Source organism: Tachypleus tridentatus, chromosome 12 (genome assembly GCF_004210375.1).
Source record: "Tachypleus tridentatus isolate NWPU-2018 chromosome 12, ASM421037v1, whole genome shotgun sequence".
Lineage (NCBI taxonomy): Eukaryota > Metazoa > Arthropoda > Merostomata > Xiphosura > Limulidae > Tachypleus > Tachypleus tridentatus.
Genome location: NC_134836.1, coordinates 15588105 through 15613778, shown reverse-complemented (window position 1 = coordinate 15613778; position 25674 = coordinate 15588105). Strand labels below are relative to the sequence as shown.

At 38.5% G+C, this 25674-nt stretch overlaps 1 protein-coding gene across 3 annotated transcripts in view; it reads left to right on the top strand.

Annotated features, from left to right (window-relative positions):
* The window catches only part of LOC143234966 (uncharacterized), a 297649-nt gene that overhangs the window by 229628 nt on the left and 42347 nt on the right, over nt 1-25674 (top strand). For all 3 annotated transcript variants that reach the window (XM_076472659.1, XM_076472658.1, XM_076472660.1), the window contains exons 5-7: nt 5243-5400; nt 18308-18516; nt 23408-23544. In XM_076472659.1, coding sequence (XP_076328774.1) covers nt 5243-5400; nt 18308-18516; nt 23408-23544 — 504 coding nt within the window. The remainder of the gene's footprint in view (nt 1-5242; nt 5401-18307; nt 18517-23407; nt 23545-25674) is intronic.

The window sequence follows — 25674 nt, the reverse complement described above, 5'->3', positions numbered from 1 at the left end:
AGATTAATGAAGCATCTGCTATCACTACCAGAGATCAATAAAAATGAGCAAACAAGACGTCGAGCTCATGCTAGGCAACATTCAAAATGTAGGTTTTTCAGGAACTAAAGGAAGCACATAAGAAAGACCCTTCATTGCAAAAACTATGGGATAATGCCCGCGAAAAAGTAGAGCACAAACCAAAGAGGAAATACGGATAGAATAGAGAGCCAAAAGGGGACTATAAATGCAGTATTACTGGGGAAGCTAAACAGATCGTAATATTAACAGGATACTAGATTGATGTGATGAAGCCGGCTCATGCAGTAGTACACCTAGTAACAAATAAGATGGCAAACAGAAGCACCAGTAACTGATTATGTCTAGGAGTCATATGATATCTTCCAAAGGACAACATCGAGAGAGAACGTTGCCAGGTGCCATTGGAGGAGATGCCTCTCATACAGAAGCCATTCAGCGGAGTAGCTGTGGACTTGCACTAGCACCTGTTTCTGACAAGAGCAACTGGTACGTGCTGAGAGCACTCAACAATGCAATTTATTATCCATACACCATAGCATTGTCGAAGATAGAAACAGGGAGAGTATCAGAAGCCCTCTGATATTTCGCAGAGTAAGCTTTTCGAAAAAAATCCTGAGTGACAGAGGGACCCAGTCTAATTCAAAACTGATTCAGGAAATGTGCAGACTCATCAGAACTCGACAGCTCTTTACTGCTTCGTACAATCCTGGAATGGACTTTATGAGAAAGTCAATGGAGTTTTAAAGAGCATGCTAAACAAGATATATTAAGAGAGACCACCTGACTAGGACAAATTCTTTCAGGCAGTATTATTTGCTTATCGCAAAGTTCCACAAACAGTCACAGGATTTTCACCCTTTAAGTTATTGTATGAAAGAACAGTGCAAAACTTGGATGCAAGTATTGAAAGAGCTATGGACGGGAGAAGTATTATCAGCGGTAATGAATGTTACAGTTATAGCCATCATAATGCAGGAACAGTAAACAGTAACTTTTGTCTTCGAACATGAGGATCTATTAGACCTAAGACCACTTAATAGAGATAAGACACACAAAGATGCAAGATCAATAAAGAAATTATTGGTAAGCAGAAGAAAGAGCTACGAGAACTACTGTTCCAGTATGTATATAACCTCATAGATAGACCAGAAAAGACAGACTTTATGCAGCTCAAGATCGAAATCACAACCATGAATCCAGTTAAAGTGAAGCAATATCAGATGCCTCATATAATGAGATACCATATAAAGTAAAAAGTTGAGACAGTGTTGGAAGATGGAATTGTCGAGACGTCAAATTCAGTATACTGTTTACCAGATGTAATCTTGAAGACTGGATAGATCGAACCGCTTCTGTGTGGACTTTTCATAGCTGAATCTTGTAACAAAGTTTGACACTGAACCTATGGTCAGTTTAGAAACTATCATTGCAAAACTAGACGGAGCCAGATTCTTTTCAGAAATCGACCTCAGTAAAGGTTATTGGCAAATCCCCATGGAGACAGGATCTAAAGAGAAGACGGCATTTTTGAAATCATGTTTGAAAATTATGAGGTGGGCAATGTACTTTCAGAACCACAGGTTCTACATTTAAGACATCAAGGGGAATGCAAATGTTAGTGCAAACTGTAGGAGTAGACTTTGTGGATGATATGAAAATAATCTTTGTATATAATGATAAAATATCATAAATATTTCTCTTAACGAGGAACTTATTGTTATGTACAAAAGACAGTTCGCTGTAAATAGTATCATTAATTTATTAATTTTGTGTTTGGAATTCATTGATTTCAAGCCTATCAAATATTGTGTTTGCAGTCCATTGATGTTGAGGCTATAGAGATTTCAAGAAGATCTAAGTGATAGATGTATAAATAGCAGAACCATGCGAGCGGGAGTGATGTGAAAGAAAAATTTGGTCAGAGAAAGTTAGAAAACGTAAAGTTAACGTCCTGGATGTGAATAGCCTAACAGTTGATATGTTAGAGTGAGATTAACACATTGAAAGAAATAAGCATAATTTCTCTTGTCAAAGGGTGTTCTAAACTAATCAGGCCTGCCTGTGTGGACTTTGGCAAAAGATATATGATTATTGGAAGTTCAGGATACAACTGTGAGAACTCTTGCGACAGGATAAGTGAATTATATATGGATACTATTGCAATAAAAAAAAGAGAAAAGTAGTTTGGCTTGTCAATAGAATTCTAAAGCAATTGTTTTGAAATAAGTGAACTTTTGACAAGAAGAGGAGAACTTTATGACGTTTACGATAGAATTATGATCTCCATAGTGTAAAGAATTTTCATACATTCGTTTACCTTGTTTCGAATATACATATTATTCTTTTTTTAAAAAGTGGAGTGTGTGCTGTTCGTTTGTTGCTGAATTTATCGTAAACAAGTTATAGATACTGTAGAAGAATCCTTGGCCCAACACACCCATATATTTGCATTACTATATGTATTATTGTAAATAGTTTCCGACAATGAAAATTTCCTTCGTTTGTACATTTATATCTGTTAATTAGTTTTAATCGTCATAACACAAATTGAAGCATTCTTTGTAATACTTAGTAATAGACTTAATAGTTGATGTCTTGTCTACTACTACCTTTGTTTCCATCATACAATGGGAAAAAAAACGTTTATCTACTCACAAAATAAAGAGTGCTACAGAGTACCTCACATAAACCAGAAAAATAATTTAACTATCAAATAGTTTTGGGAACTTCTTATTTTTGTCAATAACAACTGTTTTGGTCATCTTGAATTACTTTTCCGCAGTCATTGTATTATCACAAATTAAAAACAAGACTATCGGTTTGAATACTAATGTCCTGTGAACCAGGATTTCACCATACAGGCTTGGTCTTATAAACTCCGAAAGTTAAGTGACAGTCAAACCAGTTAAACGTCCTTCTTGCAAACCCTTATATATGATTTTTTCATTAAACACGATTTTAAACATGTTACACCCATCATCTTGCACGTTTCTCACACACCCACGTACTCGTAAATTTTGAAAGTCAATTCCACATTAGATTTCATCCAAAATACAATATATTTATTGCTGCTTTTGCAAGTACCTGATAGATGTAAATTCAAATAAAAGTTTTATATTTTTATTAATGTAAGTGGAAACACAATAAAACATAAAGTTGTATTTAGTTTATTCCTTCGTGTTGTTTTTTTCACTTACATCTAGGTTGTAAGTGTACGTTGGCCCGGCATGGCCAGGTGGTTAAAACACTCGTCTCATAATCCAAAGGTCGCGGGTTTGAATCCCCGTCGCACTAAACATGTTCGCCCTTTCAGCCGTGGGTGTGTTATAATGTGACGATTAATCCCACTATTCGTTGGTAAGAGAGTAGTCCCAGAGTTGGCGGTGGGTGGTGATGACTAGCTGTCTTCCCTCTAGTCTTACACTGCTAAATTAGGGAAGACTAGCACAGATAGCCCTTATGTAGCTTTGCGTGAAATTAAAAAAAAAAACTACGTTGCTGTACATTTAAAATATAGAAACAAATACCAATAAAAATTATCTTTTTTGAAAACATATAAATTGATGTTGACAATTTTTTATTCAACCATTAGGCTTACATTTCTTTTCAACTTCACTGATCATGAAAGATGCTGATTAACAAATGACTATAATAGCTTAACTAAGTTGTATGAGCACGGACTGCAAACTAGTGTTGTGTGCTATGATTTATTTCGGACGGGTCTCCGAAGTTACTTATGTTAACGTCTTACTATTTCAAATAACTGGAAGTTGCTGGTTAAATTCTGTAGTTTTCCGATCAGTAGGCGTTAATCACAATCATAACTTGCTAAACCTACACTGATTGTAGCTGTTCAATTATATTTTCCGTTCTCTCGCTAGCCGTTTTTCATAAGAATCACGCAAGTTTGTGAACATTTCTACAATGATCTGATGTGTTTTCGTAAAACAAATATTATTAATTTTTACTTTCCAGAACGATCTGCATACTTCGGAAACAGGCCGGATATACGCAATACATAGCCAACAATAAACGTCCCAGCCAAAAAAGAAAATTACACTGAAAAACGCGTAGGCCCCAAAATAAATGTACAACAGTAAATAGGTTACACTCAAATTTTAACAACTTTTGAATTCCATTTGTTTCCAACCATTTATCTTGTAAGGCAGCGCTTAATTTCTGTTAGGTCTATTATGGATTCTGTTTTGTAATGTTTTTAATTTAAAGGCGGAAATACTGTAATTAATTTCAAGATTGCCTTGATTACATTTCAAATTGATATCTGATTGAGGTAATTAACAATATTATTCCACTCCAGCCCAATTCCAGATATGAGCAATAACAGTAGGGACACGGTACTTTTTCTTCTTAAATTTGAGCGCTGCTTTCAGGTCGCGTGGCATCGCCAGGTAGTTAGGGTCGCGGATTTGAACATTCGTCCCACCAACCATGACCACCCTCTCAGTAATAGAGGCGCTATAATGTTACAGTCAATCCTACTATTCGTTAATAAAAGAGTAGCTCAAGAGATGGCGGAGGGTGGTGATGACTAGCTGCCTTCCCTCTAGTCTTTCACGGCTAGCGCAAATAGCCCTCGTGTAGCTCTGCACGAAATTCAAAACAGGCAGTGTTACAAGATTTAAAAAATTGATGAGAAAAATTTCGTTAAATCTTAGTTTATGAGAGTGCTTGTTAGACTTATATATATATGTATTCCTTATTGAAAATTCACAATAAAGTTGAGGAAAAATCTCCAATTTTCCAAATTTACGATAAATTAATATATGTTTGATTTGGTTCGATAGGTTCTGCAAGATTTAACAGACTTAAATAATACGTTAAAGAAAGTTCAGTATGTTGTCCCCCAGTGGAATAATGGTATGGCTATGGAATAAAAAGCTAGAAACCAGGTTTCGATACCAGTAGTAAGCACAGCATAGTGCTCAACTTCAAAACAAATAAAAAATCGGTAAGATTATGATGTATTAAGTCAAACTTGACAATATTATGATATATAAGTTTCCCTAATCTTAATAATGTTGTGATGGACTGTATGAGGTTTGGAACGATATTTTATGAATGCGTTTGAATTTACTAAGGCTGTTTCTAATTTGTCACAGTTCTTTCATGAATTATAATAGATTAATTTTAAGTCCAAATTAAACATTAAATCTTAAACTTATGGAACAACCATTTTTTTCTTTGTTTTTCTCTTGTTTAGCATCTAAAGTAAATAAAAGCAGTGGATCTTCTCATCTCGTCACAATGCAATCAGGACTAGAAAGTTTGAAGCATTTTATCGGTTACAACAGTACCCAGCCTCTTAAATACCCTCCTCTTGAAACCAGTCTGACGGTTACACCACCCCTTCAACATTCGGTAAGTTCGAAGTTTTTCCATACCGGAAAGAACTGCACATGAAACATAATCCTTTTTATATCAGCCTGATAATGACATCACCACTTTAATAAACGTGATACCAGCCAGTTAATAATATCGCTGCTTTGACATATATGACCCAGTCTGCAAATAATATTGATGCTTTAACATATATGACCCAGCCAGTTAATAATATCTCTGCTTTAACATATATGACCCAGTCAGTTAATAATATCGCTGCTTTAACATATACAGTTACGACAGTAAGTGTTCGTACCCCTGCGTCTTGAGTAGTGTTTTCCTCATAACTTACAAAGTATCATGATTAGGACAATGAATGTATAGAATATTAGAAATATTATACTAACACACATCTACATACTTTTTTATGTAAATAGAACGACAAATAAACTGTCTATAAACAAATAATCAAACATAGGAGGGGCAGAAAGTATTCGTGAGTCTACTTTAATGGTCAGTTGTGTAGCCTTTCAGGTGAATTACTTGGCGCAATCTCTCCTCATAGCCCTCCATGATTGTTTGACAGTACTCGTCTGGTATTTTCTTCCATTCTTCTTTACAGAGGGCCTACAACTCTTGCAAGTTTTTCGGATGACGCTGATGAACCCTGCTTTTCAATTGGGTTGAGATCGGGTGACTGCGATGACCACTCCAGAACGCTTATATGGATCCTCTGCAACCAGGATTGCACATATTTCGATGTGTGCTTAGGGTCATTGTCGTGCTGGAAGATCCAACGACGCCCAAGCCGCAAGTTCCGAGCATCATTCTTGATATAAGTGTCTAATATATCAACATACTCTTCTTTTTTCATGATTCCGTTGACGCGGTGAAGGCTGCTTACACCAGAAGAGCTGAAAGAACCCCATAGCATGATCGAGCCACCTCCGTGTTTAACTGTATGGACGGTGTTCTTTGGAAGATTTCGTTCCCCCTTCTTACGGAAAATATAGCGAACATCATTGTGGCCGAAAAGCTCGATTTTAGTCTCGTCTGACCAAAGAATACTCTTCCAATAGTTAAAGGGTTTATCAACATGCTTTCTTGCATACCTCAATCGTGCTTCTAAATGAACAGACTTCAAATATGGAGTTCTATGAGGACGGCATGCTTTGAACCCAGAAGAGCGTAACATGTTCGTAACTGTAGAGGTGCTTACTTCAACCCCAGCTTCCCTTACCAGTTTCTGTATGTCATTATGTGTTAAACGAGGGTTCCTACTAACTTCTCTGAGAACCTTCCTCTTGGTTCTCTCTGGAAGTTTGGTGGGGCGTCCGGAACGAGGGAGGTTATCAGTTGATCCAGTAAGCTTACACTTGGCAATTATGCTTTGAACAATAGATTTCGGTACATTACGTTGTGTACCAATACCGGAAAGAGACACACGAGACTTGTATTTTACAATAATTCGGTTTTAAATCACTGGACAGTTGTTTCCTGATGACCAAACAGATAATAATGGAGACGGCGCTAAATTGCCAGAAATACATATTTTGCTGGCTAAATTCCAATAATTATGAACCCAGTGTCGAGTTTTGGAATGGTATAATGTAGTTTATTCGCCAAACTAAACAAAAGTTTTACGCGAATATCAATTTTTTCACACGTTTTGAACACTACGAACACTTTCTGCTCCTCCTATTTTTGGTTATTTGTTTATAAACAGTTTATTTGTCGCTTAATTTACATACAAATTTATGTAGATGTGTGTTATAATATTTATAATAGAACATACTTATATTAGCCTAATCGTGACACTTTTAAAGTTATGAGCAAAAACCACTCGGAAAGCAGGGGTACGAACACTTTTTGTCGTAAGTGGATGACTCAGGCAGTTAATAATATCGCTACCTCAACATATATGACCCAGCCAGTTAATAATATCGCTCCTTTAACATATATGGCTCAGCCACTTAATTATATCGCTGCTTAAACATATATGAACCAGCCAGTTAGTAATTTCGCTCCTTTAACATATATTATCCATCCAGTTAATAATATCGCTGCTTTAAAGTACATGACACCAGCCGGATTGTAATGTCGGCGCTTTAACAAACAATACACCAGTCAGATAGTAACGTCAGCGCTTTAACAAACATTGTGCCTGTTTATATGCAAAAACGGCTCGTTTGGGTTGAGAAAATATTTTACATAGAAGGTCGAAACGTTGTTCGCTCTTCTATGTAAAATATTTTCTCAACCCAAACGAGCTGTTTTACATATAAATTTCTCAACAAGTGGGTTTCTCGACATCACTGATTGTGCCTGTTTGATAATAAGATCACCATTTTATCAAACAGAAAACTACAATAAAACTTCGACTTTTGCAAGTTTTGCTGACATTTTTGAAATATTTATGTCAAAAACATCTTCACTGGTATTCATGTTAAGACATTTCTTAAAGCATGTTAAACTCGAACAATTAACCTCCATTCATGGACTGTAGGTTAGAAAACGTCCATCATTTCTGTTAGATTCGAGTAAGGCGGTTTGTCACTTTCTTTAGTCAGTTGTATTTTGGAAGCGTCGGCGATTTAGCTGTAGTATTAATTGTGGTGACTTCCGTTTACTCGGTATAACATTTATTGTAAATAAATATATTTTTATATATAATATATTAATTTCTTTGTATTCTAAGTACATTTCTTTTCATTATTTTCAAAACATATTCGCACTTTACATGTTTTAAATTCTATTAAAATAAATTAGAAATGTCTGTCATCTATACGGGTAAATGATAATAAGTATAGCAATAAATAGGTTGAAAGACAAATAAAGACGTTGATTTAACTTCCACTTTTTGCGGCCCAGCATGACCAGGTGGTCAGGGTACTCGACTCGTAATCTGAGGGTTGCTGGTTCTAATCTCCGTCACACCAAGTACGCCCTACGTGATATTTAATTCAGGACCAGTATACTAACTACATGTCAAAAACAGTCAGTTCAGTATTTCGCGGTGGATGATAATGACTAGCTGCCTTCCCCTTATTCTTACACTGCTAAATTCGGGACGGCTGACGCAGTGAGTTATCGTACAGCTTTAGGCCAGGTAGTTAAGTTGTTCGACTCGTAATATGAGGGTCTCGGGTTCGAATCCCGTCGCACCAAGCATGTTCGTTCTTTCACCCGTGGTGGCGTTGAAACGTGAAAATCAATCCCACTATTCGTTGGTAAAAAGAGTAGTCCAAAAGTTGGCGGTGTTTGGTGATGACTAACTGCTTTTCCTTTAGTCTTACACTGCTAAATTAGGGACGGCTAACACAGAGAGCCTTCGTGTAGCTTTGCACGATATTCAAAAAATAAACAATATTAAAAATAATTTCCTACACAACTCGTAAAAACAGTGAAAAACGTCAATAAGTTACGTTCTGTTTTAAGAACATTTCAGAAATGTGATATATGAAAAAAGAGTAGCTGCACCCTACCTCCCAGGGATGGTTCTGTTTCTTCATTTTACCTACTCTGGGATCTAAACATCCACCCACGTGTTTGCCGTGCGTCGTGACCCGTGAAGGGGTGGAGAGTATCCTGGTGGTAACCATCAAAGCGGATTATCTTAATTACATGGTATGACCATACATTCTAAACCCTCTCAGATGTTTCCAGTGTCCGAGGTTCGGTCACTCAAAGACGTCATGTTGTGGTGTCTTGACGTGTGCCTGTTGCAGTGGCAAGGACCACAATGCCTATGAGTGTGAACTGGACCTTCATTGCATCAGTTGCAATGGCTCTCATTCGTCCTACTTTCGTTCTTGCCATAAATGGTTAGAAGAAAAAGAGGTGCAGCGTTTGAAAACGATTCAAAACTTTACTTACCGTGGACGTATGCTGCTGCACTTCGTTCAACTATTACAGTGTGAGTGCAGACAGGTATCTTTGTGCCTTCAGTTCGTCTACACATAAATAAAAATGGCCAGTTTCATACAATGGAACTGTCGAAATTTACGTTATAAGCTGGATGACATCAAAACACTAATTTTTCCTACCATCCTGTTGTCTTTCCTTAAGGAAACATTTCTGAAACCAGTCGATACAGTCACCTTTCGGCGGTTTTCTTTGTACATAAATGACAGGCTGTGTGATGGACGAGTGCATAGAGGGGTGGCACTGTTGGTTGATTAGCATGTGCCCACCCTGTCTTTACCACTCAACATACCCTTGGAGGCCGTAGCCATTCGTGTTTCCTTGGATCATACCATCATTTTTTGTTCTCTTTACCTGTCATCTGGAGAGACCTATGATCAATCAGACCTTGATGCTTTCACTGAACAGTTACCGTCTCCCTTTTTAATCCTGGGGAACATTAATGGACATCATCCCTTCTTGGGAAGTGCTAATATTGATAGGAGGAGCTACTCCGTAGAGTGTATGCTCTTTAATCACAACCTTTCTCTTTTTAATACTGGTTCTTTTACTTATTTTCATGCACCTAGTCAGTCATTTACTGATATTGATCTCTCAATTTGCTCTCCTTTGCTCTGTTCTCCCACTTTCATGGAGGGTGACAATAATCTACGAGGCAAGGATCATTTTCCTATAATTTTGAGAGAGAATGGCCATGGTCGATGCAACCGAAACCGCGTGCCCCGGTGTAAGCTGCATCAAGCAAACTGGCCCTCTTTCATTGCTCTTGCAGAACTTGATTCTGCCATCGTGTGTAAGCCATCAATAGACGACTGTGTGTCAGCAGTAACTGACTGTATTATACAAGTAGCTGCTCAATGCATTCCTAAAACCTCGACACGTTTTGTACAATATTTTCGTCAGTGGAGGAATCCTGCCTGCCACATGGCACAGAAGGCTCAAAAACGGAGCTGGGATACTTTTCGTAGGTAACTCACACTCTCGCACTGCATCGCTTTCTAGCAGGCCCATGCACATGCTCGGTGGGTAAGATGTCAAAGCCAGAAGGAATCTTGGATTAAGTTCACAATCAGCATATTTTCCACCACCAGTTCCAAAGTCATATGCGAAAAGATTCGAAAGGTCAGTGGGCAATATAATTCTGTCCCCCCTCTCTATCTTGCTCTCTGATGACCAGGAAGTAGCTGATACCCGGAGCATCGTCGATACTCTTGGTGAAAGCTTTTGCCGGGTATCTAGCATTTCTGCTTCTTCCTCCATCTTTTTAGCCATCAATATTCGGGCAGAGCAGTCACCTCTTTCCTTTCGATCTCATTGTTTCTATGACTGTAATAATCCCTTTACACTAGTGGATCTCAGACTGGCCCTTCATTAGTCTGGCAGTACATTGGTTGAACCTCATGACTACACCATGAAATGCTGTGCCATCTATCTCCTGCTTCTCTAGCTATTCTTTTGATTGATCTAACTGAATCTGGCAGGAGAATGTTTTCCTGATGCCTGGTGGAAGGCTATTGTTTTACCTTTCTCTAAGCCTGGGAAGGATCCCAAGATTCCTTCAAACTACCGTCCAGTTGCTCTGACGAGCTGTATCTGTAAGACCGATGGTTAATGCACGTCTTGTTTGGTTCCTCGAATCAAACAACTTCCTCTCGCCCACCCAGTGTGGGTTCTCATGACAGCGCTCCACCATGGACCACCTAATTCGACTTGAAACGCCAATCAGAAAAGCCTTTCTCAAACAACAACATCTTGTATCAATGTTCTTTGGCATTGAGAAGGCTTATGATACAACATAGAGATACTGCATTTTGTGAGACCTCCATAGGGTTAAAATAGGGTTACATGGCCATTTTCCCATTTTTATTAATTTCTTAATGGACAGGAGATTCCAAAGTTGTGTGGGTTCGACACTCTCCAGTTCTTTTATACAGGAACTTGGAGCCCCTCAGGTCTGTGTGTTGAGTGTCACACTTTCAGTATAAAGATTAATGCCATCACTGAACAACTCCCTCTTACTGTTGCAAACGGGGTCTATGTCGACAACTTTCACAACCCATGTTAGTCATCGAACATGAAGTACATTGAGTGGCAACTACATACTGCCCTCAATCGTTTACTGAAGTGGACCACAGCAAATGGCTGTAAGTTCTCTCTCTCTAAAACCGCTTGCATGCACTTTTGCTGCCAATGGGGTATTCATCCTGATCCTGAATTCCATATCGGTGAAGTTGTGATGCCTATGGTCCCTGAAACAAAGTTCTTGGGACTTACTTTTGACCGTAAGCTGACCTTTATACCATACAACAAGCAGCTAATGGGTCAAATGTAAAAGAGCACTGAACATCCTCTGTGTCCTCTCTTCCACCACTTGGGGAGCGGATCGATGTTCTATGCTAAAGATATAGCGTGCTCTTATTTGATTGAAACTCGACTATGGATCACTGGTCTATGGCTGTGCCAGGACTTCGGCCTTAAAGATGCTGGACCCCATTCATCATCAAGGACTTTGTCTCTGCAGTGGGGCTTTCTGCACCCGCAGTTCAGAGCTTATACATAGAGTTTCATGGACCTTCTTTGCACCTCCACCGTTTGCAACTGTCTTTACTAAATGCTTCGAAACTTCGTTCCTTACTAAAGTATCCCACCTGGGGTTGTGTTTTCCTTCCTTGGTAGGCTATACTTTTTCAGAACAGATGATCTGCCATTGCTCCTTTTGGTCTTCGTATCCAGGTGTAGTTGGATAAATTGGGTCTGTCCTTGGGTAGCCTTGCTGTGTCCTCTGGTCAGCCCATCCCACCATGGCTTCTTACAGTTCCAAAATGTGACCTATCTTTAAGTCATCTCAGAAAAGCAGACACTCCCAATTAAAAATACTGTCTGTTATTTGCTGAATATCTTTCGAACCATCCTTCCATTCCTGTTTATACAGATGGTTCGAAATCAGGTGATTGTGTGGGCTCTGCCGTAGTTTGTTGTGGTTCGGTAGTCGAGCAGAGAATCCTCTGTACATCTTCTCTTGCCCTGGATCACATAGAAGCTAAGCAGTACTCAAACTGCACTATTTATACTGATTCGCTTAATTTTCTACTGGCCCTGGAATCGCTTCACGTTGGTTCACACCCTGTTCTCGCCGATATTCAAAATCGACTGGCTCATTTCTCTTTAACATCTACTTCTATCCAATTTTACTATATACCGGGCCACGTTGGTATTCGCATGAACGAGCTCGCCGACACCGCAACTAAATCTGTCTGCTCTGGCACTATCACTGCTGTGCCTGTTCCATACATTGACTACGGTTCTGTATTCCAGGCTTGATTCCATGCCATTTGGCAGTCAACTTGGAGTGAGCAACGTAAAAATAAGCTTTTCCAAATAAAACCCTATATTGGACTTTGGCCGTGTTGCTTCCGTAAGGATCAGAAAGAGGAAGTTGTTCTAACTAGACTACGCATTGGTCACAGTTTTTTAACTCATCGTGTTCTTTTATCTGGAACTGATGCTTCAGTGTGTTGTCTGTGTAACAATCAGTTCACAATAAGCCACATTTTACTGTCTTGCTGTCGTTATGACTCTCAACGATGGCACCATTTTAAACATGTTCTGTCCCAGTGCTTATCCATAACGTTAGACAGTGTTATTGGTGATGGTGACACTGTACACCATGGAAATGTTTTTAGTTTTTTAAAGGTCATTTATCTTTTTAAAGCTATTTAAGTTTTTTTTAATTTATACATTAGACCTTTTTTTAAGAATCAAAGTCCATCTAGTTCGATTTGAAATTAGAAAATGGCCTTAACGTCAAATAACTCGGAACCAGGACTGGAAAGGTGAACTTCAGGTGACTGACGGAGGTTTTCTAACTTACCTGTTAGTCTTCCTGGCGAGTTATGATAATTACAGTTATGCTACAGAAAGTTCTTTACAACTTGCATTACTGTAGTTTTTTTCTTACCGCTGTAGACTAGATGTAAACATTGGTTTTATGCTATTTATGTTTTTTAAACTTTGTTTTGTTTTACCTTAATTTCCTTTCATGAATTTTACTAAATTTACTTTAATTTTAAATTTTTACCGGATGTTTGGCGCAGAAAGCCTAGCTGCTTTGTGCTATAAAACACCAAACCAATCAATCAATCAAGAATGTCCTTACTGCAAAGAGAGAAGATAAAACAAAGAACCCAAGTTTTGAGTAAAAAAATGTTTCCTGGTCTTTGAAACGGTAGTGCAAGATACTTTGATCAGACAAGTTTAAACTTTAATTACTTATTTCCAACTGGGGTTTGTTGTCCTCCGTGCTTGACAAAAAACAACTGTGTACGAAAGGAAGCATTTGGACACAGCTTCAAGAAAACTTGACTCAAATGACAACAGAAGATTTGAGAGAATACATAAACGTAACATCACAACGAGGCCTGGCTACCGCATTAACATCAATGTTAAAGAAAATTAAAAACCATTACTTGTTTAATAATTTTGTAATGATTATCTTCAAGCTTAATTTGAAATCATTTAAGGTAATTCTTATAACAAATTAATGACTATGCTGTGTTTAAAACTCATCAAATGACAATTGTTTGGAGTCTTATAATAAATTTGCACATTCTATATATATATACACACACACACACACGTTAACAAATTGTTTAATTATATATATATATATATATATAAAAAAAGCGAGGCATTTTACCTAGCAATGCCATCAAAACCGAATAAAAACAAACAAATCCACTGTGTGCTTGGTACAAGTGTTCACAATTTTAAGAGTTCCAGAAAGACTTTCCAATGTAATAGATAAAGGCCACATGGCTGTGCTTATATACCAGTTTTGTATATTACGAGTACTGTGCAAATAAGTAAAGTATAAGTACAAATATACGTAAAAGAGGCCGTGCCTCTGATTAGGATAACGTTGACATACTGTCAAATAAGTGTGTTGGCTTTAATTTTCAAACGTAAAGACTTTGGTATACATGTATTTTGTCTTTTGTTAAAACACTAATTGATTTAATTTTATATTATTACTATATGCTTTTTTTTTTTATCGGCGACTCGTGTAGGGACACCAATTATTTATTTTGTTATTTTATTCACAGTTAGTACTGTTGGATTGACAGCTCTCCTTGAAAGCATATAGTGACACACGTTTTTTATGTACAACACTGAAAGAGCCTCTGGCAAAGTCTGTATAGTTTGGTTTAATTTCAGAAATGTTTGCGAAATACCACGTCAATGGAATGTCCAAATAAATTCTGAATTGCTGCACGGATCGTTTTAAAGCTATATAAACCTCACATAATATCACATAGAAGTACTAAAGTTTCATCCATCTGTATAGTGTTACTTTTTTATTAATATTTTTCTTGTATTTTGTATCTTTTTACAATGCTATTGATATTTCCCTCAGGTGGCAATTATAGGTAATTTTATCCTACTTGGTATTTGATGGCCGATTAATTTAGGACATAAAAAGTATTAAACCACTACGATTTTTCATACAAAAAATGTTGAATCTAAACAAAAACATGAATGATTTGATACATTTCTTCATTCTGTACAATTTATAGAAGTTAGTAATGTTATTCACCTTTTATTAAAATAGCTCTGTTAATAGGGTAAGAATTTTGAAGATCTAAAATAGAACTAAATGTAAAAACTTAATTTACAGCAGTAATTGATTGTTCACCTGAGGTGTTCTTTAAAGTTTATAACATATTGCAAATTAACTACACAGTATGTTTAAGTCTTACTTAAAAGAATTGTCTAAGGAGAATACAGTAATAGATGTTTGTGCACAATGCTACATATATACCGGTTAGGTGAAATGTAAACGTGCTCTAGTTTAATAGTCCAGATTTACACAGCCCTATGAATCAGACATCTATCTCGCCTGTTTAGTTTATTGAAAATCAAAACAATAACTTGAGTTAGGCATAGTTTCTTTTAAGATGTTATATTGCATGATTTGTCTGATATTATTAGAGGTTTATTTTATTATTTTACAATTATAAGTTATACATACAAGAAATATAAGAATTAGTACTCAAAGCTGTTTCAGTTTTTAAATGTTCAAGACTGATATGAGTAACAGTCATCTCCAGAACATTGTCAATACTTCCTCTTTATGAAGTATATTATGTGTGGTTTCAATAACCATAATTTGTGTTTGGAAAATACCTGCAAAATTACCTTCTACAGAAATATGTAGCATTATTTTCAATATGTTGCACTGGTTCTGTTTATGTTACTGACTGTCACTTCACACCAGTCTTGTTTGTAAACGATGCAGGTTCGTTATTAGTCACACAGTCGAGGCTCCCGAGTGACTCAATAGGAAGCTGAATGTTAAAACTTGAGGCTCTATACTCGCGGTGGGTACAACATAATTAGCGCATTATTTAGTTTTGTGCTTAAAAACATCAGCACCAAAGCTGGACTTGAAACGTGACGTTTGATACATACTTATAACGATGGATTAAGTGAGAAACAAGATACCTGTTTAATAAAAAAACAATATTTGATCTTAGATCAGAAATCTGAGCTCTGATTAGCATACATGATTGATATTAGTGTAATGATTACGCACTTCAGAAACATCCTACTGTTGTTTTTTTTTATATTATACAATAGTTGTATATCTCTTCTTATCTTATAGTGGCTTAAAACATATGATTTAGTATGTTTGTATGCAGCTGTACGGTACCAGCTATGCACTTTGTTCTGGATGGCATACCTCAATTTTTTTTAAGTATATAAATATGTGTGAAATTTTTGGCAAGACAATTTTTAAAAAATATATTAAAATGGTTAAACGTTTTGCACACCGTGCTGTAATATCTAACTCAGAGCTAACATTGTGCGTAATGTTAACTATAACTGTATATTTACCATTTCAGCCGAACCGTGCTCGGAATATGAAACCGAGGGTTGATAACTCGCGTCATTTGATTAGGAACGCACTTTAGGATTGCAGTGAGCCCTAAGAGTGAGGGTTAAGCCTCGGTTATACAAAGTAGCCAAAGAGTTGGTGGTAGATACTATTGATCATCTGCTCTCCCTCTAATCAAAGCTAGAGTAGGATATGCGCAGACAACCTTTGTGTCGCTTTGAGCGAAAATTAAGAAACAAGTAAACAACCACTTTCCATTTTCTGAAATGTTTGTTTCATTTTAATTTATTTTACTTTTACCCTAAATGCTTGATTTGTTTGGCTACAAAAGTTATTATCCAGGTTACAAAAATAAATAAAAAATTAAGTACCACACCAAAAATGGAACACTGCAATGTTCTGTTTGCTTTGTATGTATGTGTTGACGGTAAACGGGTTTGTTCACACGATTTCAACAGCACATAACAAGAAACCCCATTTGTAAATATCTATAATGAGATCAGTGATTTTCAAATTGCCAAATCATAATGAATGTATGCTTTTGTTAAGATGACTGTCAGTTCATACACCAGATGCTATTAAGGGCTATTTTTGTTTTACGTTAGAATAGACAAAAGATTCATCATCAGCCATTGAGAAACTTCTCTCTTGCAAGACTAACGTTAAATTTCTTACATCAATGGTTACTTAATAGTTATTTGTAAAAGACCACTTATATGTGATTCAAACCCATATCAAAATATGATGTAATAGAAACTCCAATCAGTTACTTTGTTTTATGTTCTATTGTTTTTATGTTCTTCTTTACCTTGTTTAATATAAAGAACGACTATGCAGTATAAATAAACTTTTATGGAAAAAGGAAACACTTTATATAACAAGCATATGTTTAATTTTAGAAATGCCATAGCTGATCCAAAGCTTAAATACACATCCAAAATCAAGAAGTATATATATTAAATATATGCGCTTGAGCAGAAAACGTTATTGGTATCACTACTTTTTCAAAAAATTGAACCAATGGAAAAACATAACTGCATCGTTTTCTTGTTTCATATTTTTTAGCTACATACTATAACTTTTTCGTTTTTATTCAGCAAAGATTGTTATACCTGAATAACAAGATAAAAAGTACATATATGTAAAAAACGGCTGGTATGAGTAGAGAAAGCACTAGTAGAGGAGCGAACAACATTTCGACCTTCTTCGGTGTGAACCTGACGATGACCAAAGAAAGTCGAAACGTTGTTCGCTCCTCTACTAGTGTTTTCTCTATTGATGCCGGCCGTTTTTCACATATATAATTTTCTCTACAAGTGGGTTTAGTCGTCATCACGGAAGATGAAAGTACGTGCTGGCGGTTTGAGGTTTCTCTTGTTGCTTGTGGTGACAAAATTTAAATAGTGTTAGAGTTTCGATTCTTAAACCTACAGTTTTTTAAAATGTGTGGTGTTGCCCAGTGTGTTAAATGTCTTGTCCGCTTTTAAATCGGTGAATTGGTTTATTGGATAATCCTGTATTACAAACGATGGCTACAGATAATCTTGAAAGGGTGTGCTTCGTTACTAATACACAGGTTAAAATATCACATATTTTAGCTTGAATATTTAAGTATGTACTCTATAATGTAGCCCCTCTGTTACTAGAATCCGGGTTTTGTTTCTTCGCAGCAGACAAACAAGTTCTGTGATGTAGCTTAAGTTTCCTAATTAAGTTTGGCACAGCTTACAATAACGATCAATATTTACCGTTTTTGATATCCGGTTGTAACTAGATATTTGTGTATAGCGCGCGCAATTTTGGAAATGAAACATTCAAGGGAATTGTAGAATTTCTAAAAGTAATTTAAATATCAAAGGTAGGTATTTGAAGACGCCTTTCTTAAACGTCTGTAGCCGTTTGCCTGAGGTGGTGGCAATAAAATTTAGTATTTATTTCAAGGATCAGTGTAAGACATATGATAAACTATAAAACATCTGACATATGATAAAACATCTGACGTTCATAGTACTCTAATATCTTTGTAGAAAGGAAAGGCTTAGATCTGTAGAAATTCGAAGAAAATGCTTAACAAAAATACATCATTTCTAACGGCAATTTTTATTTGTTGTCCAAAATTTACTTTAGCCTCAACAGCATGGCCGAATTTCACTATCTGTCCACATAGGAGATCGAATACCTCACCTTCCTATCCAAGCTAGCACATCAAGTGGTCATATGACACCGCAGTTGCCGCCAATAATCACCAGTCCCTTGGTAACAAGTCTTGGAATTCCAACTCACCAGGCGGCGTCAGTGATGCCGTCTAGCACTCAAATACCAAACTTATATAACAGGTAAACAAATCTTTCTAAGCACATACTGGAATTGTAATTTTGATACATTACATATGCAGCATTATATCTCGTGGATTCACTAAAGTTTAACTTATTATGACGTTATATTGTGACTGTGTATTCACTTTGTGTCTTACGTAAGTATACAGTCATGTGAAAAAATTAGGACACCCTATAAAAACCTGTGTATTTTTGTAACCTGTTTTTAGATATATAGATATTTAATCTCAATTTTAACAATACTGATTGATCATAGGTATATAACTAAACAATTAAAACTGAAGAAAAGACTTTTCAAGATATTCTGTAAATGTAATTCTACAAAAATGCATATTCGAACTGAGGAAAAAGCTAGGACACCCTACCCCTCAATTGCTAGTGTTACCCCCATTGGCTGAAATAACTGCAGTGAGACGCTTCTTATAGCCATCTACCAGTCTCTGACATCGGTCTGAAGAAAGTTTTCCCCACTCCTCAATGCAGAATTCTTTCAGCTGTGAGATGTTTGAGGGGTTTCTTGCATGTACAGCCCGTTTCAAGTCACCACACAACATCTCAATGGGATTAAGATCTAGGCTTTGACTCGGCCATTCCAGGACTTTCCATTTCATAGTTTTCAGCCAGTTCTTCGTGGATTTACTGGTATGTTTTGAGTCATTGTCGTGTTGCAGGGTCCAGTTCCGCTTCAACTTTAATTTTCTTACAGATGGTCTCACATGATCCTCAAGCACCCTCTGATACACATTAGAATTCATGGAGGATTCGATGATTGAGAGCTGTCCAGGTCCTGCTGCAGCAAAGCAGTACCAAACCATGACACTTCCACCTCCATGCTTTACAGTTGGTATGAGGTTCTTTTTCTGGAATGCTGTATTTGGTTTACGGCAAACATGTCTTCTGTTCTGGTGTCCAAATAATGCAATTTTGGACTCATCTGTCCAAGGAACATTATTCCAAAACTCCCGGTTTTTGTCTGCATTCTCTCTGGCAAACTTCAGTCCGGCCTTGATGTTTCTCTCAGAAAGCAAAGGTTTCCTCCTTGCACACCTCCCATGCAAGTTACACTTGTGCAGTCTCTTTCTGATTGTGGAGGCATGCACTTTCACATCAACAGTAGCCAGAGCCTGCTGTAGGTCCCGTGATGACATGTTAGGGTGTTTGGAGACCTCTTTTAACATCTTTCTGTCTGCTTTCGGGGTGAACTTGCTTGGATGATCAGACCTGGGCATTATGGCAGTTGTTTTGAAAGTCCTCCACTTATTGACTATTATCCGGACAATGGAGAGGCTGATTTCAAAATCTTTTGAGATCTATTTATATCCCGTACCAGACTCATAAGCTGCTACAATTTTCTTTCTGAAGGCCTCAGACAGCTCTTTTGCTCTCATTTTGAATTTATTAACAACAAAGAAAACAGGACAAAAAGGCAAGACAAGAAATATAAAGAAGCGAAAAACATGAATATACACAAACATTAATATTAACAAATGGAAGAAACAATAAATATATACAAACATTAATATTAACAAATGGAAAGTAAAAAACATTAAATATATACAAACATTAATATTAACAAATGGAGAAAAAACATTAAATATATACAAACATTAATATCAACAAATGGAAAAAACAATAAATATATACAAAGACGATTAATACGAACAAAAAGAAAACAGTAAATATACACAACATTAATATATACAAAAACACAAGAAGCGAGAGTGGAGGCAGGACGGCTCAGAAGCCGATCTCCACCCGACTCCCCACCAACGCACAAAGGGGCGAGACGTCCGGGCGCCAGAGATAGTAAAACGTCCCGGAACCCAGGCGCTGGTAGTCAGCCTCAAGGTGGAGTAACAGCTGGTACCTGGCCCTACCCAGCATTGAAAAGTACGACACCTGGAGCCTGCTCGAAGACCAAGTTATTCCGAGCAAGCCAGATGACGCACTTAAAGATGAAGAGAGTATACCGAAAGGAAAAGGCCAGGTGGCCGGGAACAGGGACCGGTACATGGTGCAGGATGGTCTCCGCCGAGAGCGGTGGGACCCGGAAGAGGCTCGCAACCCTTTCCCAGATCTCGGCTGATGTCGGACAGAGGACCAACCTGAGCAAGACAGACTCCACCTGGGTGTGACACACGGGACCACAACTCAGTTGCACACGAGTTCCATGGGTAGGTACGCTCCCTCACCGGCAGGATGTTATGCACCACAAGCCAGGTGAAAGCTAGGAGATAGCGATCAACATGGTGCAGCGCAACGCGGCCCCAAACAACGTCCAATAGCAGAGCAGGGTGATATTGCTCGATCTTGTGGCTACATGCGGGGATCAGTAGGCGGTAGAAAGAACGGGAGTCCGTCGGTACATCGGCAGACACGGTACGACACCGCCGTATCCCAGCAGCAGCGTCGACGTACCAAGAAGGAGGGTCAAAACACATGGATGTCTGCAGGCTCAAAGGAACACCAAAGAGCCTGCACCCCGTGCGAACCAAGAATCTCATGAGGTGGCAACAGGGGCGACCCTACAAAGACAGACAGCGAAAGGTAACAGACAGAAGAAGGGAAAGACACTCTGCGTGGTGGCAGCGTGAGGCTGAGCCGAGACACGGCTTCAGGCTTGCCACACCACAGGAAGGCATAAACATGGCGCTTGATGGCCCATGCAGTGTAGTCATTTAGAGGATGGACAGCCCCCAGGTACCAGAACAAGGGGAGGATCCTCCTCCTCACCACCTCTGCCCTGTTAAACAGGTTAACAGAGAAGAAGCGGTAATCGTGCACCGCCGAACCAACACGCTGAACAATCCCCTCTCAAGCAGCCCCAGGGCCCCCGAGAAAACGAACCCCAAAACAAGTGATCGGGGAAGGGGGTCCAATCCAAACCGAACGGGGAGTCGGCGGACGAGGCCCATTTGCCAAATCCCCGCGCACGAGACTTGGGGATATTCAGCTGGGCAGCACTGGCCCGAGAGTAATGATGGACGATGGCCAGCGCTGAACCTAACGATGTGAGGTTCTCGAGGAACAGGTTCACATCGTCCGCGCGCGCGACATACGTCACGTACGAACCCCCGGTATCTGGAGGCCACACACTGAGACCGAGTGGTACAGATGAGAGAGCAGGCACTCGATAACCAACACGTAAAGCATTGGGGACAGTGGGTAGCCCTGACAAACCCCCTGTAAGATGAGAAAGGAAGACGTCAGATACCCATTAACCAAGAGCCTGCTCGAAGCGGTGGCGTACAAGGCTTGCACGTACCGGACAAAAACTGGAGGGAGGCCACACCTCCCCAGAACGTACCGCAGAAATCCATGGTGAACTCGATCAAAAGCTTTGCTCTGATCGAGGGACACAAAGACTGCAGGGACATCACGATCCGTGATGTAATGGAACAGGTCCCTGAGAAGCACCGGACTTCGTTGGATACTTCTGCCCCGCACGCCATAAGTCTGAGTGCAGCGGACCAAGGAAGGCATGACCGCACCCAAACGGGCACACAGGACCTTAGAAACAATCTTCACATCCACGTTCAGGAGAGAAATGGGCGCTACGAGGAAAGATCTTCCAACTGGCTGGGATCCTTACAAATAAGTGTAATTAGCCCATGCAGCGTTCCAGGTGGCAGAGACCCCGCAACCAGACAGTTGTTAAAAGTCGGACGAAGGAGGGTCCGACGACATGCCACACGTGGATGTAAAATTCCACCGGCAGCCCATCCGGCTCAGGACACTTACCAAGTGACATGGACCGAATGGCTGACCAACACTCACACAAGGAGACTGGTTTCACCAGCTGGTCGTGAAGGAAGAGTCGAGGGAGGGCAAAAACCCCGTAATGTCGTCCCACAACCCCTCGTCTTCGGATGAAGTCGAAAATAAATGGCGATAGTAGTCGAAGCATACGTCCAGAATGTCGGAGATGTCAGATGACGATTGACCATTCTCCAACACCAGACTGGAGATATTTCTGGTCTTATCCATCTCCCGTGCCTTGCACAGCGGAACTCTGGTGGCAGTTCTGAGTTCAAGAGACTCGAATAGACTAGAGATGCTCTAGTCCAAATCTGTTTCCCTACGGAGTGTCTCAATGTACAAGAGGACCCAGCGATCCTTCGGTCCGCCACGAAGCAAGGCAGCCAAGATGTCCTGCTTGCCCAGCAAGGCCAAGCGGCGGGCCCGCGAAAGCCGAATGTCTGCGAAACAAACAAGTTTTTAGTTTTAAAAAGGCAATGAACAATGTAACATGAATCAGTGTAGAATATTATATTAGGCTAATACATGTGACTGAAATGTCTCTACGTTTGCCTGCGTTGAAATTTCCACCTAAATACCCAGTAATTATAAAATATGACTCAATAATAATTATACTTACTTAAGTTGACTAATTGCACTAAGTGGACTTAACAAAACATATTATCCACTGTAAAAACAGTTCCTGCTTGATCACTGTTGCACATTTTATTATTCAAATGCCTCAGTAGAATGATATAAATATATTCACATAACGTAATTCTTAACTACGTGTAAAATGCATATTTCTCAGGGCTCTTTTTCACTGGTCATTAACGAAATATCTAATTAAAAATCTGTGAAACGCTCAGAGTAAGTGACAAAAACTGAAAGGTGCTTTAACAATTAAAGTATTAAGTTATTGATAATGCTACTTTCTCATTTTATTAATAACTAAATTTTACCGTAACCTCTTTCCAACCATCTCAAATGAGTAAAATTATAAAATTAATTTGTCTTAAGAGGACAGTGACTGAAAATAAAGATATAAAATATTTTATATAGCACAATGGTATATAATAAATTATATTATTATAAATGCTGTTTCAGGTTATCGTCTCTAACTCTTACCTCTGTGATGAATTTGTTTTTACAGCGAAGAAATATTGCGTGAAAGCATGAGTGCTTCTGATGAGAGCAGCTCAAGAAAAAAGAGGAAATTTTCAGAATCAGCTAAACCCTCTCTCAGCAGCAATTTGCTTAACGAAATAACATCTGTCAAAAAAGAACCTAGTAAGTTTAAGCACGTCATCAGCCACGATGACCAACTTTCTTTTATTGTAATTGTGTTACTACGCAATAATTTAATATGTGATTGTAAAAAAAAACTTTAGAAAATTATACGTGACTTTACTTCAGAAAAAAACAAACTTTTATTTTAGTTTAAATTAGTTTTCTCAATGTTCCAATATTTCATATTTTTCAAGTAATATTTGTTTTCTTATGAAGGCTTAAATACGAAACCAGTTGTAAGATCAGCTTTACTTTAAATACATTAATTTTGTGTCCTTATGAAATCGCAATAGCCAAACTTCGCGAATTTGTTTGTTTGTTTGTTTTGGAATTAACACACTTGGCCATGCCGGGCCCAACTTCGAGAAAACTGAAATGTTTGTTTGCAGTTTATAAGCGCAAAGCAACATATGGCCCGGCATGGCCAAGCGCGTTAAGGCGTGCGACTCGTGATTCGAGGGTCGCGGGTTTGCATCCCCGTCGCGCCAAACATGCTCGCCCTTTCAGCCGTGGGGGCGTTATAATGTGACGATCAATCCCACTATTCGATGGTAAAAGAGTAGCCCAAGAGTTGGCGGTGGGTGGTGATGACTAGCTGCCTTCCCTCTAGTCTTACACTGCTAAATTAGGGAGGGCTAGCACAGAGAGCCCTCAAGTAGCTTTATACGAAATTCAAAAACAAACAAACAAGCAAAGCAACATAATAAGCTATTTGTGCTGTGCCAACTACGGGTATCAAAATCCGATTTTTATCGCTATAAGCTTTCAGATGAACTGCTGAGCTACTAGAAGTGGTGAAAGGTTAAAAGTATGTTTTTTTTTATTTCGCGCAAAGCTACCCGAGGGCTATCTGCGCTAGCTGTCCCTAACCTAGCAGTGTAAGACTAGAGGGAAGTCATCACCACCCACCGCCAACTCTTGTGCTACGAATAGTGTGTCTGACCGTACATTATAACGCTCTCACGGCTGAAAAGACGAACGTGTTTGGTGTGACGGGGATGCGAAGCCGCGACCCTCAAATTACGAGTTGTACTCCTTAACCCACCTGGCCATGCCGGGCCAGGATAAAAGTATTGTTTGTTTGTTTTTTGAATTTCGCACAAAGCTACTCGAGGGCTATCTGTGCTAGCTGTCCCTAATTTAGCAGTGTAAGACTAGAGGGAAGGCAGCTAGTCATCACCACTCACCGTCAACTCTTGGGCTACTCTTTTACTAACGAATAGTGGGATTGACCATAACATTATAACGCCCCCACGGCTGAAAGAGCGAGCATGTTTGGCGCGACGGGGATGCGAACCGCAACCCTCAGATTACGAGTCGCACGCCTTAACACGCTTGGCCATGCCGGGCCGGTTAAAAGTAAGACGAGCTAAAGTGTTTTATAATTTAAGTTTGTGAAAAACTCTTCAATGCGCGTCACAAACTCTAATCTTAAATATTACTTTTTAGAGACACTTAAAAACAAATCTTCTCGAAGGTTAATACATCTTCAGTGTAGTTAATGGAGATATGTCTCGTGCTCTAAAAGCCAATTAGTTGTCTTAAGTAATATGGACACAGCAAGTTTTTGTGTCATGTTTCGGGGAGATTTTATAGTAAGCCTTACAACGTCAATTGTGGTAGAATTCATGACGATGAGGGTAAACATCTAGTGTTTTGCTCTTGAAACATATTAATAATTTTCGTATAAAGAAAAGCAGTGACAGTAAATTGTTTGAGGTTGACCTTGTTATCCATTGCGGAAGTTTGTTACAATGGAAGTTGCGGTGTCAGGAAAATGTCTACAACCATGAGTAACAATTCTGATACGATTTGAAATGGAAGAAGTAGCTAGAAATGCAACAGGGACATGCAATGTCGTTTTTATAGTGTCATTTATCACATATACAAGAATAGTTTAAAATAAATAAGAGGAGTATAAGGTGCACAAAACAATGAGAGGACACCTACAGTTTGTAATATTTTAGCTATGACAACGCCAAAACTTATATTATGATGTAACTTTTATCACTTTTCTCAGCCAATTATTATAGTAAATAGGTTATATTCTTTGTTTAATGTTTATTTCATTAACAGTATTGTTTGAAATGTGTAATATATCTAATTTTATTATATCTAATGTTTTATTAT